Source organism: Sebastes fasciatus, chromosome 18 (assembly GCF_043250625.1).
Source record: "Sebastes fasciatus isolate fSebFas1 chromosome 18, fSebFas1.pri, whole genome shotgun sequence".
NCBI lineage: Eukaryota > Metazoa > Chordata > Actinopteri > Perciformes > Sebastidae > Sebastes > Sebastes fasciatus.
The window spans coordinates 17,902,407-17,921,296 of NC_133812.1; the positions used below are offsets into that span (position 1 = coordinate 17,902,407).

At 42.3% G+C, this 18,890-nt stretch overlaps 1 protein-coding gene across 5 annotated transcripts in view; it reads right to left on the reverse strand.

Moving 5' to 3' along the window:
* utrn (utrophin) overlaps positions 1-18,890 on the reverse strand; it is a 192,038-nt gene that overhangs the window by 33,252 nt on the left and 139,896 nt on the right. For all 5 annotated transcript variants that reach the window (XM_074616000.1, XM_074615999.1, XM_074616001.1 and 2 more), the window contains exons 65-69: positions 17,729-17,814; positions 16,164-16,321; positions 10,748-10,914; positions 8,358-8,469; positions 3,142-3,278 (exon numbers count right to left, since the gene is read on the reverse strand). In XM_074616000.1, the coding sequence (XP_074472101.1) occupies positions 3,142-3,278; positions 8,358-8,469; positions 10,748-10,914; positions 16,164-16,321; positions 17,729-17,814 (660 nt within the window). The remainder of the gene's footprint in view (positions 1-3,141; positions 3,279-8,357; positions 8,470-10,747; positions 10,915-16,163; positions 16,322-17,728; positions 17,815-18,890) is intronic.

Below are 18,890 nucleotides of genomic sequence, written 5' to 3' on the forward strand. Positions count from 1 at the left end.
TTATATACAGGTGACTGCGAGCTTTCGCCGCTCTGATAGTCTGTTTGTCTGCTATGGGGGCCATAGGAAAGGGCACACCCTGTCCAAGCAGAGGCTTTCCAGGTGGATTGTTCAGGCCATTGAGGAAGCATACAGGTCAAAAGGACTGCCTTTACCTCTTAATATCAGAGGCCACTCCACCAGGAGTGTCTCCACTTCCTGGGCAGCGCTACGGGGGATCCCCCTAAGTGATATCTGCGCTGCGGCCAGCTGGGCTACTCCATGCACCTTTGCCCGTTTTTACAGGGTCAATGTTGCTGCTCCCCATGCAATAGCATCGGTGGTCTTTCAGGAATCCACAGGCCGTTCCCGGTGAGGTGGGTTTTCCTCGTGACTACGTTGGTAGTAGTCATCCAGTGTTAAACACTGCCTCTGGCAGTCAGGAAGAACGAAATAGAACGATAGTTACGTATGTAACTACGGTTCTATGAGTTCTGGATGACTGCCAGAGTTGGCTGTCACTCGGAATCTTGGCGAGAAGATTCTGGAGGGACATATCTGATGATGACGTGGGCTTATATAAACTACGTCATCCCAGGTCACATGTGACTTTGTTGATATTAAATACTCGACCTGCGCGTGCGCGAGATGGATAACATCCAGTGTTAAACACTGCCTCTGGCAGTCATCCAGAACTCATAGAACCGTAGTTACATACGTAACTATCGTTTTTTCTTTCAATTTAATTTATCAGATTTGTATAAGACACAAATAAAACAAATGTCACATACACTATATTTTGAAGTTGAAAAATTGGGGTAAATCATATTTGTCCAATAACAATATGGCAGCAACTGTTTTGATGTTTACCTAATCTGTATAATTCCTCTTTATACCTTGTTCCAATTACAGAAAAGCTCTACCGTACAGTCGGAGTGAGGTATACAACAGTTCAACAATTTGTTAGAAGTTTCCTTAAAATATTGCACTTCATGTGCATCTTATGAAGTTTTTGGTTTTCATTTGATTTGATTGAATTTACTGCACATCACATTCCCCTTTTCCAAAGTATAATTGCCTTACCTTGTAAGGTCCTTTAAAAGTGGATTTCTTTTAAAACATAAATGAAATATATGTTGCATATACTATCGTTTGAGGTTGAAAAATTGGGATAAATCATATTTTTATTACAAACAATATGGCAACAAATGTTATGATGTTTACCTAATCTGTATAATTCCTCTTTTTCAGGGACCTTGTTCCAATTATAGAAAAATCCATTTCAATTTAGGTCAATTTAGATATGGCAAAAGCCACTATAGTGTGATAATATGGGTCTAAAATGAATATGGCATACTGAGAATTTCTCAACACTGATCGTATCTTTGAGCCAAAATGACTCATTCAGGCTTATTTCTACACATAAAGCTGTTTATAGTGTACTCAAGCCTGTGGCCACATGTGGATAGCCCACAGCTCACATTACTAATACAGTAAGAGAGACGGGAAAATGATGACCATGATGAAATGGTCCTAAATTTCTCGAAGTCTCCATTCCCTTCTGCCACATTTTGAAAAGATCCTTGCGTTTCACCACGATTCCTCAACCCTTCAGAGGCATTTATCAAGCAGGCATCTCTGCAGGAGTTATTTTTCAGGGAGGAAGGGAAGTGAGAATGGAGGAAGGTGGGAGATGAGGGGGAGGACGGGCAACGATGGGAGGGATGAAAGACGGAGTGCAATCCATCTGAGAGGTGGATGTCGGGGAAAATCCATCGCAAGTGAACAGGTGAGTCAGTGTGAATGCACGCACAAACGTCTTTGAGAGTTTTATGGAGCTTATAAGATGCAAAACTACGTTGTTCAAAAGTAAGAGAGCCTGAGCGGGAAATGTGTGGCAGGCAGAGAAAAGGAGACAATAGATAGATGGACGGATAAAAATGTAGAGGAAAAACAAAAACGAGTAAAACATAGTGAATTTCGGAGAACACTGTGCAGGCGGGCGGGTATTCCAAAGGGCCGTAACTCAGACACACACTCCGGCGGGGAGGATGAGGACGCCGCCAGAGGCGTCTGCATAATGTGGGCCGAGTTAAATGTCTCTCCGGGGGGATTTAGGGCTGGCAGGCACAGGGACATAAATCAGACGTAGTCACTGGGGCAGGTGCTGCAGACAGAAGATCTACAGCGCAGAGACGGCACCTGGTAATGACTGGACCGACAGGTAAGTAAACACATCAGCTGAGTGGGAAATTAACACTCCCCACATGCTGTAGCACAGGTGTGTGTGTGTGTGTGTGTGTGTGTGTGTGTGTGTGTGTGTGTGTGTGTGTGTGTGTGTGTGTGTGTGTGTGTGTGTGTGTGTGTGTGTGTCAGGCATGAGACTTCTCATAACCTAAGGATATTTGACTGTAAGATAAATTTAAAGGGGCAGTTAACAAATTTTACATGTCAAAGTAGGGCTGGGCGATAATTCAATTTGATAATTCATCGTCTTTCAATGGAATCATATCGTGATATATACAGATCTTTATCGAGATATGAAATGACCTGTATCTGGATAGAAGATTTTGTCCATATCGCCCAGCCCTACGTCAAAGTCAGTCTTGTGTGTCTTGAAAGCTTTTGTCAAGTCTAAGAAAATTAATATTTCAAGCGTTATCACTCAAGCAATCTTGGCTGGGAGACTGAAAAGTAGTAAACGAAAGCCTGAGTCACAAACTGGGAGCATGGTTGTTTTAGGCTTAAGAGCTTTACCGAGAAGGGAGGATCTAAAGAAAAACGCTACCAAGGGTTTTGGAGCTTGGATCAGGATATCTCGACCTCTGACAGCATCAATTTTTTGACCAAGTCAGGGATGTGTGGGTGAAAGCCAACAGAGCTCCGTATCACACTGTTTTCACTCAGCCATTTTTTGAGGACTTGATTTAAATCCCTCTTGGAACATCACTCACATACACGTCACATTACTGAAGCTAAAGACATCACTTTTTACTGTGACTTTAGAACAGCTGAGAGGTGTTGTGAGGCATGATCAACATGTAAATAAACAAAGTGGATTCTGTTTCAGTCAATCTGTAAATGAAAGGAGTGATTAATGTACTTTAACTAATCAGATTTGATCACAGCTCTGTTTCATTGAGACACTCAAGTGTTGCTTACGTTTCCATGTTGTCGCCCTCGAGAACCGTCTGGACCGGTAGGTAACCGAGCCGAGGATGTTTGGCAAAGTACTTTTTCGATCGGAACTTGTTCTTCAGCACTTTGGTGAAATCACGCATGTCCTCACCTGATGTCGTCTGCAGAGAGAGAGAGAGAGAGAAACAGATAACGTTTGTGTGTTATTTATTGCATTGTGCGTGTATGAGAAAGAGCATTGTGTTCATTTCCACAGTCTCTTGTGCACACATCAGCAGCATATGCATTTGTGTGGAAGAGAATGTGTTTTGTTAATTAGACAATTAGCAAAGGTGTTCCTCCTGCTGAAGCGGTTTCTGCCTCGCAAGCAAACAGCAAATTACCACAACAGTTTGACCGGAGGGGGAGAAAATCCCTTTGCAGGGGGATTCAGACAACCACCGCTGAACACACACACACAAATATACGACTCCCACAGTTGATAGATATGCGTAAATGAACAGACTCTATTGAGTTCACTTGGCTTATTGACTAATCCACGCAATTTAAGATGGTAGCTTGAGCAAACCAACAGCAATTACAGAACAATTATACTAAAGCTGGAGGAGAATTTGGGCAAGTTAATATGTGTGTGTGTGTAAGCTCCTTTCTGTGTGGTTTAATAGACAGGTTAAGATTTAGTTTTTTACTTTATTAAACGATGGGGGGAGAGAGAGAAAAGGGGTGTTATGCAGCAAAGGCCCACAGCTGGTCATAACGTCATAACCACTAGGCCACCAGGGCACTGCCTGACGGATTGTAACAACAAAATGACATTAGAGACACCAGCCACAGTCAAACCCCAACAACATCTCCACTTAGGAAAGGTAAAAACATGGAAATTACAGTAATCAAATACAGCACGGCGCCAAATTTGGCTTCTTCGAAAGCACCAAAAAATCCCATTGGAACTATGAAAATGTCACTCCCATAAAAATGAAAACCTAATAAAAAAAAAGCAATATTGTGGCCATAAAGTACACAGTACGACAGAGATGAGGGAGCGAATCTTATTGAGCCTCTATAAGTCTTTAACTCTCTGCAAAATCTGCTTTTTGTGGAATCATTATTCAATATGGACTCCATATTTTCAAAGGCATAAAACTGAAACACAATTTGGTTGGAGTATGGGGAGAAGGGTAAATCTAATTATGCATGATGCCGATATTGAAGTCAAAACTTGCACTTCAAAAGGTGTTGAATAAAGTTGAACTGAAGGATGACAAAATGACAGAATAAGTTGATTCAGATGAGTTTTCATTTGATTTCAGAAGGTATTACAGATGTGGGTCTTGGAGACATCCAATAGCTTGGAACTGCTAGATGTGGGGGATTTCCTACCAGTCTACAGTATCTTGCAGTTCAATAAAGCTCTGTTAGAGTCTGTGTCCACATAGCGGGTTTTTATATTATTCTCAATGAGGCGAGAGCATATGTCAGTTGAAAATATCTGAACTTTTCAGAACAGCACTGGTGACGTCACTGTAGAGATGGAGGAGAAGCTTGTTTTGGCCGTGTCTGTCTATCCTGAGCTTTATATGTCAGACAGACACTATCATAGCAAAGACTGAAAAGCCCATTTGTGGGAGCAGATTGGCTGGGTGGACACCGAATGTTGCTGGTGAGCTTTGTGCTTTTATCGCCTTACGTATTGTGTCTGACAGATCGTCCTCCATGCTCTACAGCTGTCAGATGAGCGGTGACAATTTCATCCATACAAAGTATGAGGGCAAGCATCCTCTTGTTGGTGCTCATGGTGAAAAAACAATGTCAAACAAACAGATAGCAGCCAAAATAGATAAGAAAAAACAAAGGGGCGATGCTAGTCGATCATACAACGGTGTTTAGAGTGGTGATATGTTGTCAAGATATTGTTGTCAAAGAAACATAAAAAAAGCGCTCAGTGTTTTTCGATGAAACGCTGGGATGAAGGTGGCGAGAAATATGCATTACAGTAACAAAATATTGATTCATATTTGATCAGCGCTGCCTAGTTTGACCGTTTGGTCGGAGTTCGCAAGTGATTGACAGCCAGCTCATAGATGGCAGCTGCACGGCAGACTCCAGCTCGACTCTGATTGGTTGTTTTCCGGTCTGTGAAATCTTGCAGATGCCGTTATGAGCACCGGAGGACACCAGAAGACACAGGGGCACATGATTTTTTGCAGATTACCTGTCTCATACACTACCGTCAGGATATAGTGACGTATTATAAAAATAACTTTTTTAAAAATCATATTTGCTCCATTTCTACCCACTGCAGCTTTAAGTTGGATATGCAGTGTTAATTATCAGCAAGTGTCACGTGATATCACAGCTTTCCAGCGGGATTCAAGTGACTTTTCATTGCTTTTGTTCTACAGCCATTCCTGTATTGATCCCACTGTACTGTATGCTTTAGGTCAGTGTTGAAGCAGAGCATAAGTTGTTGCCACAGTCTAAAGTGTTTGGCACTGCGAAGCAAGCTGTCCCCAATAATTTGCTTGTATTTGGCTCCAATCGTTGCTCCCTTTTATCCTTGTTTGTGCTGAAAAGCCTGCGGACAATATGCTGCTGTCACAGCCATTCTTCAAAGGAGTGACGGTGATAAGTTGTGAGTGACCGCTCTCTGGCAGACGCAGAGCTCAACAGGATGGCTGATGTGCTCAAATATTCATTTCACATCAGTGCTTAAAATCTTTTGTGATTTGCTCTCAGTCTGTCACAGCTTCCAGGCGGCTGTCATGAGCCTCTCTTTTTCCGCCAAACACACCAGATTTCTGCCACGCTGATTATTGTCCTTCTCGTGAGATCTGCCATCATATCTGTCTTATCAGCGTGGGCCTCACGTTCATGATCTCATCTAATCAAAGTCTGTCTTGCTGAGCTGCTCAGGTTGTTGGGCGACCAGCTCTAATAATAGAGAGTCTAATAATGTCCTTACTGTGCCCCTAATAGATACACTGATACTGTAATTGCAGTTTAAATAATACATGTTTAATCAATTGAAGTGGCCTTAGAGTGGGTAAAGATGAAGATTGAATAGATAGATTAACCTTAACTGTGGTTTAGGGTTGTGGGAAATGTTGAATCCTCTCTGAAGTCACAGTTTATTTCTTCCTTTCCAGTAAAGCTGCCGATCAGTAAACTCCTGACTGATTAACGTACCCTATAGCTTCCTCATAATCTTCTTTAACCACCATTTTAAGTGTTTGTTGCTGCAGCACAGCTGAATATAAGATAACGTTTTTCAAAGTCGCGGCAGGCAGCTGCTGGGCATCTTAACTCAGGGAAGAATGATCACTACTCCCTGCAGCTCCTCTCCCAGAGTCAATATCTATCCCATTTGCAAAATTGAAAAAGCAAATTAAAAGACAGAAATGAGAAACATCTCCACTCGAGTCACTCAAAGTTTGACGTTAAGCAATATTGAAAAGAGTTGGCCCACAAGTGTGCGATCCTAATTGAGAAAGAGGGCAATGTTCACTTTCGCGGAGCTCCCCCTTTTCTAATATTCTTCTCTCTGCGTAGTAGTAAAGTGAAATATTGCTTTCTGGCAGAAAGCATAAAAAGACCTCAGAGAGCCACGAGCATTTTACCATTTGTTCATGAAAATCCAAATTAAGCCAGAGGTCTGTCGGGAGGGTTGATTGTGGAACAAGTTGGAAAAAATCAGCTGCATGGGAAGTAAGACGCAGAAGCAAGTGCCAGGAGTAATGTCAATTAACATTAATCACAGTGACGGGATACAAATCTGCTCTACGCATACTGTCTATGAAACGCTTTAACAGCAAAACTATGAGACCAAATGGTTTTCTGAGATTGGGAAGGAATGATTTAAGTTGATTCTCACAATGTCACAAGATCACGTGAGAATCGTGGGATCACATATCACACGAAAAATCCATCGTGTCAGGCTTCAAGTAATGCGTTTGTGTCCGGCAAGCCAGAGCACAGACCAATCAGGAGCTAAAGGCTGCTACGGGCGCGGTTAAGGTGTGTGTGATGATAAGAAGAGGTTAGCGCAGATGCTGCAATAGCATCCGTTATATAAGAACTGGAGAGCATTTCTTCATTGAAAGAAGAGCACAGAACGGCACTGAAGGAGATGTTTTTGCTCTTCTCCTTACTGAGTTTGATTGACAGATGGTTCACCCAAATCACCTGCCAAGTATTTTTTGAAAGTGCTGGCCCTTTTTCAAACTGTTTCCATTGACGGCTTCTCAGATGGTTCTGCGTAACAAACCATCTGGCGGGTCAAGTTACTGAACCCAACCTTAAGTTTAAAATGGAATGCAGCCTTCGAGCCAGGCCTTAATTGGCTTCAGACCGAAATGCTCCGCCTGTCCCACCACCACCACCAAGTATCCTCCCTTCACCCCAAATTAAACAAAGAACGTGTTTTATTTTGTCTTTGTCGAATCAACCAATCATTAAAATGCCACATCGAAATAACATGTTTTACTAATATCTGATTGGTTGGTTTGGCCATTCACTGTGTTTAAACAGTTACCGTGTGTAACGGCCTTAAATCGCCTGAAAACGTCACAAGGCTGCTTCAGTATAACCATAACCCCCGGACCCACCTAGCTCTACTTCAGATACTTGTGGAAAGCCATTTGATTACTGTACACAGCCTGCCTGTACTCGATGGGATATAGATCTAGATAAAAACCTAAGAGAGTGCACATTACAGTCCTAAAGAACAGATCTTTGCTGCGATGATCGCCTATTTGACAACACAAATACGCCGTCTCACGTTACAAAATCATCTACTAGGAATGTGCGCTTGCACATATTTTACTGGCTGACGCAGTTCTTTACCAAATGACAGTGTATTGCGACAATATTTGAGCGACTCTTCTGCAGGAAGACCCTGTGTTTTTTTTTGCCAGAGCTCTCTGCGTTTGGCACCCCCCACTCCATCTAGGACGCGGTGATCCCATTCAAATGCAATCAATATTATAGCAGCATATTGATGGTCACGGTTTTGGAATGAGATGATCACATACGGGTGAAACGTTCAGTTGTCCACCGACTTTCAGTACAAATAACAATTCATAGAAAACATCTGGAAATCAAAACAACCGCTAATATATCTGATGTGTGCCTTCATCAAACGGATGAGCGAAGTGTGTGAGCAGCATGTGGAAAAGAGATATGAGTATGAGCTGCTGAACAACGTGTGCGTCTATGTATGTGTGTGTGTGTTACTCCCTCACCGGTGTGCAGTACTCCACCATGGGGTAGTTGAGCTTGTGGCCCTTGGCGGTGCGCCCAGAAAAGAAGCAGCTCTGACACACGTCGTAGTTGAAATGCTTCAGACTGCGATACCTAGAAGGAGAGAGCGAGAGGAGAGGAGAGAAAGGGAGGTGAAAAGTGGGATAAGTTGAGTTGGGAAGTAGATGTCCCTTTCATGTCCTCAAGGTGTGTGTGTGTGTGTGTGTGTGTGTGTGTGTGTGTGTGTGTGTGTGTGTGAGTGAGCATACATGTAGCCCTACAACATGATTCATCTCCAGGCTGCACTGAAGCCTTCTGGAGAGCTGTCGATTTCCCTGTCACACCATCCTCCACATGCATACGTTCACACACACACACACACACACACACACACACATACATGTCCAAACCCTTCTCAATATGCTGACAGCAGTGTGACAGACAGTTGGATTTCCACCAAAACACAACAACGTGACAACAACTGTCAGGATGTTGTCCTCAGCAGCAGCTGTAGCCAGAAGGCCATTTAACAGCTCGATTGAGACGGGAGCCATTCAGACATAATAGCTTAAGTCTTTTATCTTTCTCTCCTCTCCAAGGTTAGCTGACTGATGAGCTACGAAGAGACCGCCATATATCAAAGGATGCAACAGCGCATTCGACACCACCAAGTCAAAAGCGCCATTACACAGTGACATGTAGCATATTACTACGAGCAGGGGGCGTTAACTCACCTTCACAGCTGGAGGTGCTGAGATGGCCCTTAATGCACGAGGTTATCCACTAACAACTTTGGTTAAAGATGGAACTTGTATAAAAAGTGCTTTTTATCAAGCTACTTTTGTGCAAGATTCCAGTACATATGCTTTACGAAATAATTGTCAATATAGGAAAATTATGTAATGATGTTACAGCTGACTCAGGTTGGTGGGAGGTACAGTATGTACTTTGTAGTCACCGAGTTGTAGCTGCTAATTTACTGGTTATTGTGACAATAAATGTACTTAAGATCAGCATCACAGCAATTTGGATGGTTCAATTTTGATGGTTATTTTCAATCTAAACACAAATAGGTTGCTAATATTCATTTATCAAATCATAATCTCTTTTTCAAATAAGCTGAGCTACTCCACAATCTCTCCACGTACCCCGTGGCAACTGCAGAAGTACCCACAAGGTTACACTCTGATTTTAAATGGCAATAAGATGCTCTGACAAAGAAGATATTAAAACAAAAGTAGAGGAATAAAACGGCTTTAAGAAATAAAGGTCAACATCTAATTCTACATTATTAGTCCTATAAATTATATTTAAAACACCATGAAGGTCTTTTGTCTCACTGGCATTTTGCAGCAGAGGCCATTACGTTTTAATTATTGTTGGCAGGTCCGACATTGGAATTAAGTAAGCAAATGTAGCGCATGCTTAGGACAAGTTTGCTTGGTTGCACAGGAAATGGTGCATATTGAATGTGGCTTGTTAACTATCACCACCAATTTGTGGCGGTTGAGTTGACATTCTTCAAATGTACACTCATCTGCTGACATGTAATGCTTAAGACTTCTTGGATGATCCCATGTACCATGCTAGTTTGAAAACTACTGCTATGAGGGGGGGGGAAATGAAATCTACAAAATGCCTGCTATGCATTTACCTTCCTCTTTCTCTCTTGCTCGTTGCCTTTCCCTCCCTCCATCGCTCCCTCTCATCGATCAATGCCACAACTTGGCAGACGTGTGCTTCATCAAATGTCTGACTGTATTTCTCTTTCTGCTGGCAAAGCAAGGGATCTGAAGGGGACAATCCAGCAACCATACTTCACTTAGGATAGTGTTACACGTATCTCCGGCCACGGGAATAAAAGCTTTTCCCTGCACAACTGGTCAGTGAAAAACTAAATTTCATGATAAATTGACTGTTGAACAGCAACGCACATCTTTTCTTTACCTGTTGTTACTGTGTAAGATGCGATAAGATTGGGGAACAAACTGAAAAAAAGCAAAGGGAGTGTGTGTATGTGTGATTGTGAGTCCTGCACAGTATCAGAGGGTGGTCTGTTATAGATTATTGCCAGCCAATCAGCTCTCTGTGAACTTTGTGTTTGTGTGTGTGAGCGTGTTGCCGTCTTTGTGAGCATGTGTGCATGTTTCCTTGCAAACCACCGGATGGTATTTAGTCAGTGGTGTATCAGCTGTTGACATTTAGATAAATGCCTGCCCTCCAGAGCAGATCTGCCCTTTATGCTCAACCGGGAGAACACACAACACTGCCACATTTTGGTGTTTGTGTGTGAGGCCTGTTACATGTTGCAGACTGTATTTTGTGTGTGTGTGTGTGTGTGTGTGTGTGTGTGTGTGTGTGTGTGTGTGTGTGTGTGTGTGTGTGTGTTTACCTGAAGCCAACAATAGGACACTCCTTGCAGATGTTACACTTGGCCTGATGTTTCGCCGTCTCCGCGGCGGCCACTCTGTGCAGGACAGGAAGCCAAACCATAGACTGGGGCTCCAGACGCATCCAGTCAACAAACTGCCTGGGCTCCAGCTCCACCTTATTGGTCACCTGGGGCATAAAAGAGGCAAGAGTTAGGAGCATTCGAATCAAAAAGTTCAGCCACCGTGTGAAGTTCACAGTTTCTATAAAAGTTCCAACACAGCTGGTGAGAGCACTTTGTAGCATGATAGAGAAACATGCACCACGTCGTTCGCATAAATGCATAACAGGCTATAACTCTTCGCTTGTTACGGAAAGCCTAATAAAGATGCAGACAAGTTTAAGATGGCCATACATATTAAAGCGACGATTCCCTGAGGCGCACTACGGCCTTGAATTGTGGACCAAGACTAAATAACTTTTACGAGCTCCTTATTCATGTTTATTGGTTGAAATATCTAACAATAAACATTGATTGATTTTAACACCCTCACTGCCCTTGTCCTGCACATCCATAGTTTTGCTGTTAGCTAACAGCCATATTGCTCCATGCAAGTAGCTATGAAAAACACCCCCAAACTCCTACTCTTAACTGCTGCTCTAAACTTTTGGAGGTGTAATCGTTTATGTAACCTGTACTTGCACAGCGCTACGTCTATTGTTTTAAATATTTTAATGTGTAACAATATCTAGGCTTCTCCATCAAGCTAAAAAAAAAACAACAGTGTCCACTTTCTGACTTTTGTCCCTTTAAAACTAACCTGTCAACAAGAAGAAACACAAAAGACGATATTTCAGGAGAATATTTGTTCGAGAGCAGATTATAATGAGCCCATTCGAAAAGCCAACACAGGGTGAGAAGCTTTGACACGGCTGTTGTTACCGCTAAACCAATCAAAGACGACCTTTCCATCATCCCTGACATGTAAAAAGGGCAGCAAATGCAGCAAAAGGCTGAATACATTTGAAATAGGACGGGAGAATAATCAAAGGTATGTGCGTGTGTATGTGTGGGTGTGTTTTCTCTGATCCTTTCCCAGGGTTTGCGGTGTGTAAGACTGCAAGAGTCTCAATTTTATTAGCATATCCTCCTGCAAATGAATTCAAGCTACAAAACAAGCTACAGCAAATAGAGGCAAACTCCAACCTGGAAATCAAAATCAGGGATTGGCTTTTTTTATAATCAATATTTGCAGTCAGTTCTCAAAAACAACATCCACCAGCGAGCATTGGTGTGTGATAAGGTTAATGCGTTCACAGCACCAAATATCGAAAAAGGTCAAGTACCAAAAACTGGCATCAAATATTCACTCAGATTTGTGCTCTTCTTTACTTTACTTTATGAAAAGTTTCTCATTTAAAGTTCATCAAATATAGACTGTATTTCATAAGGGAAGATCTTGTACAGCCGCCTATGTTTAGACCATTGACGTCACCCATTGGTTTGTGGATCATCTTGTTTTTTTTAAACCAGAAGTGACACGAGAGGATGGAGCTAAGTACATCCGAACGCTGAATAAGACATTTTCAGGTGACCAACAAGGTTATACTTAACTTTATGGTCTATCTGACTCTAAATGGGACCATAATTTACTAAATGAACATCATGCTGTATTGAAGAAGACTTGAAACTAGCGATTGAGACCATAAACTCATGTTTACAATGTTTACTGAGGTAATAAATCAAGTGAGAAGTAGGGTCATTTTCTCATAGACTTCTATACAATCTGACTTCTTTTTCGCCCCCTGCTGGCTTTTTTTTTTCAGATTACCTGTCTCACGCACTACTGTCTGGATACAGTGACCGTTTTTTAAAAAATAACTTTTTTTTTAATGATATTTGTTCAAGGTTACCAACCTCAGCCTTAACTGTCCTTGGGCTGCATTAGATTGGCAACTACTATTTTCATTTGCAATTAACTTGCTTATTATTTTCTAGATTATTAAGTTTGGCCTATAAAATGTCATTAAAAAAAGCCCAAGGTGACACCTTCAAATGGCTTGTTTTGTCCGCGGACAGTCCAAAAATCCCAAAAAGAAAAAAGAAAACAATATTCATATTTGTGAGGCTGGAAGCGGTGTATTGTTTTTAGCATTTCCCTTAAAATAATATTTAAATGATTAATCAAATATAAAAATAGCTGCCGATTATTATTGTCAATTAACAATTTGATTCACGTTTTTGTGTTTTATATTGCAATTTGATGCACTTTGTCCATACGGTGAGAGATTTGTCGTTCTCATTTCTAAGTAAATTTCTGTCATCATATGTGACATGGACTGTTTTTACTGATAATAGGTTAGAGGGATGGATCAGATGTTTTGAAGTGGGTTTGTAGAAAGGCACCGCAACAACAATAAAAAATCTGTACCAGTGTACGCTATATCTAGAATATTTTCACCGCTTTATCTTGCCATCTGACAACCCTTTCCGCCCCACTGCTGGCTATTAGAAAGAATGCAAGTTGAAGGCACTTCCGCATCAGCTTCACTTCTCAGAACTGGATGTTGCCATCTAGTTTAGACAGCATCAAATATTTTTGAAGTTTTAGTTCAGTTATAGAAAAACATGTTAATATTCCTAAAAGTAAAGTATCAAAGAGAGTATTGTTTGGGTATCTGGTTTGGTATTGGCACTAGTGTCAAAGACATTTCAAGTGATACCCAGCCCTAAAGATCAGCTGGGTAAATGCATTTGAGGTGATCAATCATTGACTATTTTTAATGTTCAATGAATTATATGTCCATTTTGAAAACCATTAAAATGTTAATTAAGTGTGGTTCTTCCAGATGGGTTGAAGGGCATCCAGTAAGAAGGCTTCTGTAAGTTACTGGTCGACAAATAAGAGCGCTGCCAATGAAACTTCCACCCTGATGACGTCTCAAATCATCTTTACATCCTTCACCCTCCCGTTCGACCGTCTCCTACACAATCAGAGCACGTCTCTGTCTTTCCTTTCCCATAGTGGGCTAGCCTCATCTTCACCTCCGTGCCATCTAACGGCAGAATTATAGCACTCACAGATTAATTACTGCAGAGGAGAGATGGCTGAAAGGATGACGAGATAGACGGATGGATGGATAAATGGAGGAGCGTCACAAAGGAACAGTGAAAGAGGCCATATTTATGGCGGCACAACTCGTTCATCACAGGCCCATTAAACCAAATGGACTGGGTGACTGCAGTGTCACTGGCAGGGCACACTGACACACAGGGCTTTGCATGTGTTTGTGTGTGTGTGTGTGTGTGTGTGTGTGTGTGTGTGTGTGTGTGTGTGTGTGTGTGTGTGTGTGTGTGAGTGAGTCTGGTTTCTACCTGCCGACTTTGTTTGATGATTGAATGATTAATGAGCAACTGGACTACGGCTGGCACAGCAATTCATGATCAAGTCTGTGAGCAATTAGTGCGTGTACCTGTGCATGCTCAACTCTCCGTGTGCATGTGTGTGTTAATAAGTCATCAAGAGAGTGAACTGTAGGCAAGGTGTTTGCCTTTTAACATTATTTTCAGAAGAAAAGAGAGAGATACGGTTTAAAACTGCCTCACGCTGCTATTTTGAGAGGCGCGGCGCAGGAGACCAGTGAAATTTATAGCTTCCTAATTTTAATGTTTGGCTCCCGTTTACGGCCGCCGAAGCGTGAGCCAGGGGAGGAACGGTGAGGAAAATGAAACGACGATCCTGGGGGGGATGAAGACGTCATTAAATGCCAGTAACGTCCAGAGATAAACCCGAGGAAAGTGGTTAGCTGGCGACGGTAAAACACTCGGGGACAGCCAGCAGAAGACTGGAGACCATTTGAGGCTTCATGGTTGGTCAGCAGAGCTCAAATACTGAAGCACTTTTACAGGATTGAGAGAGGCAGGTGGTAGATGGCTGGGAGACGAGGATGAGACTGAGGTGCTTAATGACAATTAGCTTTGGGAAGATGCACCGAAACTTAATCTCTTACACTACTGATTACCTGCCAGAAACTATTATCAGTAATGTAACTCTAAATATACTGACCATTTTGACCTTCCTTTGGATCCAAAACCTTCACACTTACATAAAGCCAGACAAAGCCATGGGTACATTTAGAAGCCAATGCAGAAATGTTGGCAGAGACAGTCCCTGCTCTTTTTCAATGTAGTGGAACAGCCAAACCATAAATCCCATCTTTTTGAAGCTCATAATGTTCAGCTTTTTTAACACTGCATCAGATAGGTGTTGGTTTATGTCATGGATAAAAGTAGAATATCAGCCTTTTTTCCAATATGCAAAGCAACAGATGGCAGTCACCAGTTTTGTTTGTAGCGGATACAAAACTGTGAACTCTGTGCCTGGAGAGGGTGATCCAGCCATCTGCAGGACTACCAACACACTAAACACCTGAATGTCCCCTGAACATGTGGATATGCTAGTTTATCAAAACAAGAATGACTATTTAGGCATTTTAAGAAGAGTTGTTTTAGTTTAGTTTGGTCCTAGTGTTCTAAGTTGTTCTGTGTCCAATCTAGGAACCCATCGTCTATCAGTCTGACGACGGATAAACCTCTGCGGGTAAAGGGTTATATTTCTGGGGTTACGGTGTCGCCAGCGGATATCCAGGCCAAGACTTCCTTTTCTGCGTGCTGCTCATTATTAACAGTCCGATTAGCATCTTGAGATGCGAGACTGGAGTTGCAGCTGAGAGACGACATGTGCGACCCGATTGTTTCACAAGTAGCCAGTTTACAAGCTAATTTTAAACCAATAAAAATCTTGTCCCGATGCAATATCTGTTTATAGAGATTATTCTGGCTCGGGCCTTGACTGGCCTTGGGCTGCAACTACTATTTTCATTTGCAATTAACCTGCTAATCATTTTTCTTGATTGAGATTGATTTACTCGTCTGGTCTACAAAATGTCATAAAAGAAAACAGCCCAAGGTGACGCCTTCAAATTGCTTGTTTTGTCTGACCAACAGTCCTAAAAATCCCCAACTACTCAGCTTACTCTCACAGAGGGCAAAGAAAACCAGCAAATGATCACATTTATGAGGCTGGAAGCAGTAATTAAAAAAAATATTTTAATGATTAATCAATTATCAAAATAGTTGCCAATTAAGCTTATTGTCAAGTAGCTATTTGAATCTTTTTTAGTTTTATATTGCAATTTGATGCACTTTGTCCATGCGGTGAGAGGTTTGTCTTAATCTTTTAGTACAATTTTGTCATCATATCTGATATGAACTGTTTTACTGATAATAGGTTAAGAATTGGGACTTTATAATGAAAGGAAAACATGCATGCATCCATTGTTTAGATTTCTTCCCTCAGATGTGTGTACATGTTCACTGACGTGCATGCGTTTCGGTGCACATCTACATGCTTGTGTGTGTCTGTGTGTGAACATACGTGCTGGAAGCAGCTGCGGACGCTGGGTTCGATGTTGGAGCCTCCGAAGGCGGCCACCTCCCCTAGCTGCTTCGGGACCTGGATGGCTTCGTGTAGCAGCAGACCGAGCTGCCTCTGGTCACAGGTGTCACCTGCTGACGCTACCTGACTGAAGAGGTCTGAGGGGGTAGGGTGAGGGAGGATGAGGGAGAAAGATAAATATAAAGAGAGAGAAGGAGTGAGAGAACGCATGTGGGTGATATTCAAAATAAAAGATATATGTATATATAGATGTGGAGGGAGAAAGTGTGACAGTATAGCACGGAGTGGGAGGGAAAGTGTTAGTGTGTGTATATGTGGGTGGGAGGTGGTAGGGAGGACACAGAGAGAAATCAGGGAGAAGATGCATTTTGAATCTTTCTGTCCTCTAATCTCTCTCTCCCTGCCTCCAACTCTCCGCCACTTTCTCCCAGAGATTGACAGAGCTGTTACTGGATATGGATGCCTGCCCAGTGACACGCAGGCTCGGCCAGTTAACACGTTATACTTTAGATGAAGTTATGGCACATCCCCAGAGCTCGTGCACAGACTGAGCAAAGAGAGCAGAGAGGGTAATCCGGAGAAAGAGGGGAGGGAGAAGGAGAAACGAAGGGCATGACAGGTCTTTCTGCTCCGCTGGCAGTTGACTTTGATCTCTGTGTGAGGCCGGGCGCTGATGCCAGCTCCTGTTAAGTACGTGTGTGTGCACGCGGTACACGTTAACACCAGCAATGATGTGTGTCGGTGCCCTGCTTCCTACACACACACACACTCCTGAGTCATCCGACTGATCAACACCCGCATCTACAACTCACTATTTTCTGCCACAAGATTACATTTTGACATGCGCAGCTGTCACAAAAATGAGTGTCGAATGGTAGCACGCCTGGTTAGGTGTACTTGTGTGTTGCAGTGTATCTATATGCATGGGACTGACAGCCAATGAGACTCCAAAAGAGTAAAGGAGGAACGACGCAATCAAGCGTGCTTGATACCCTTCTCAGGCTAATAGAAACTGCCAGTGGAACGAATAGGCTCAGGGATGCCATGGCAAGAGAAAGGGAGGAGAAGAGGGGAAGGAGGATGAAGAAAAGGAAGGGAAGTAAGAGTAAGTAAGATAGGACAGAAGACAAAGTGGCACTGTTGGATGGATGAACAATGGTGTGAGCATTGACAGCAGAGGAAGATAGACGGAGAGAGATAAAGCCGCAGAAACAAAGAGCAGGAAGCCAAACTGACAGCCTCCTCCCAGTGCGGCAAGCCTATATTCACGCTCGCTAATCCTCAAAAATAAATCAGAATAGAAAATTAAATAAAGAACAGGGGGAACGCGTAGGAGGTCTCTCATGCAATTAGACGACCCGTTCTCCAGCTCCTCTCTATCTCTCTTTCTGTGAGTTTGATTAATACGACTGGGACTGCATGCGGGCTGGAGCAGTGTGGGATGACTCGCCGCAGACTGGCCTGTACAGGAGGGGGGGGGGACAGCGTTGCGTTTAAGTGTATGTGTACATCAGCAGATATCTTACCTACTCGTTGGTACTTACATTTGTATTTCTCCTCTAGGTGTCCCTTGGAGAGAGAGAGCAAACCGATCTTCATGGACAGGACGCGGATCTTCCCACTGCGACCACTGCAGGGACACACACACACAAACACACACACACAAACAAACACACATCAGACAGTGGCAACGAGTCGGTTTTATTTATTGTGGGTGTGTGTTTGTGTATAAACAATATGTTTATGCGTGTTCAGTTCTGATCTGAATTATATGCAGCAGCAGGGACAGAAAATCATTATGTGCTCGGAAAGAGAAGAATCTTCAAGTGTGTATGTGTGCTCTTGTACTTCTATCATTGTGGGTGAGAGCTGGTGAGATTATTATTTGCATTTTTTGCGCAACCACAAACAATGTTTAGACCACCAAGTCTGGTGGTTTGCAGCATGTGAACACACATGTAATTACACAGTAGGTTCATGATGTGTAGGCCAGTGCAGAGTGTATTTAAACATGTACGTATGTATGCATGTCTGGTCTCAAAAAAAGTCAAATATATAATAATTGTAATACCATTTAAAAGTATTTGTTCTCCGATTGTAGTATTTACTTTTCATGTTCTTCACTCTTCACATATAGCAGTATGAGCAGTACATATGAACATATTGTTAGATTCAAGAAATATGTTCACCCCCATCTGAAAGGCTAGTGACTGAAAGTTCTGCTTTCTCTGATTTGAGGTATAATGAAGAATTTAGGCCACATCAAGTGTAAATTTCAACATAGAAAGGTCATCTTGGGCTCAAATTGAAGCTTATGAACTCGGGGAAATTTCTATACACAAGTGAGGCAGTGATATTCACCATAAAGTGCTGTAAAATAATCATTTTTGAGGAGAATTTGTCAAGCAGACCACCTTTGTTTGTTGTCCCCTTTGTTTCAGGATACTCCCTGCCAGATTTCATACTTGTATGACTATTTATGCAATAGTAGTACCTTAATATTTGCCTTTACAACCTCACTCCCAGCCTGCAGTATATGCCAACTGAGGCACTTGCTGGTGCATATAGCATGTTGACAATGCCAGAATATGTAGAGTGAAAGCATATAGAGTGTGTAAATATATGTATAACACAATTATTATGCACAGACGACACCAACGCAGATGTATTTGAAGAGCATAGTGATGATGAGATCCATCAGCTCTG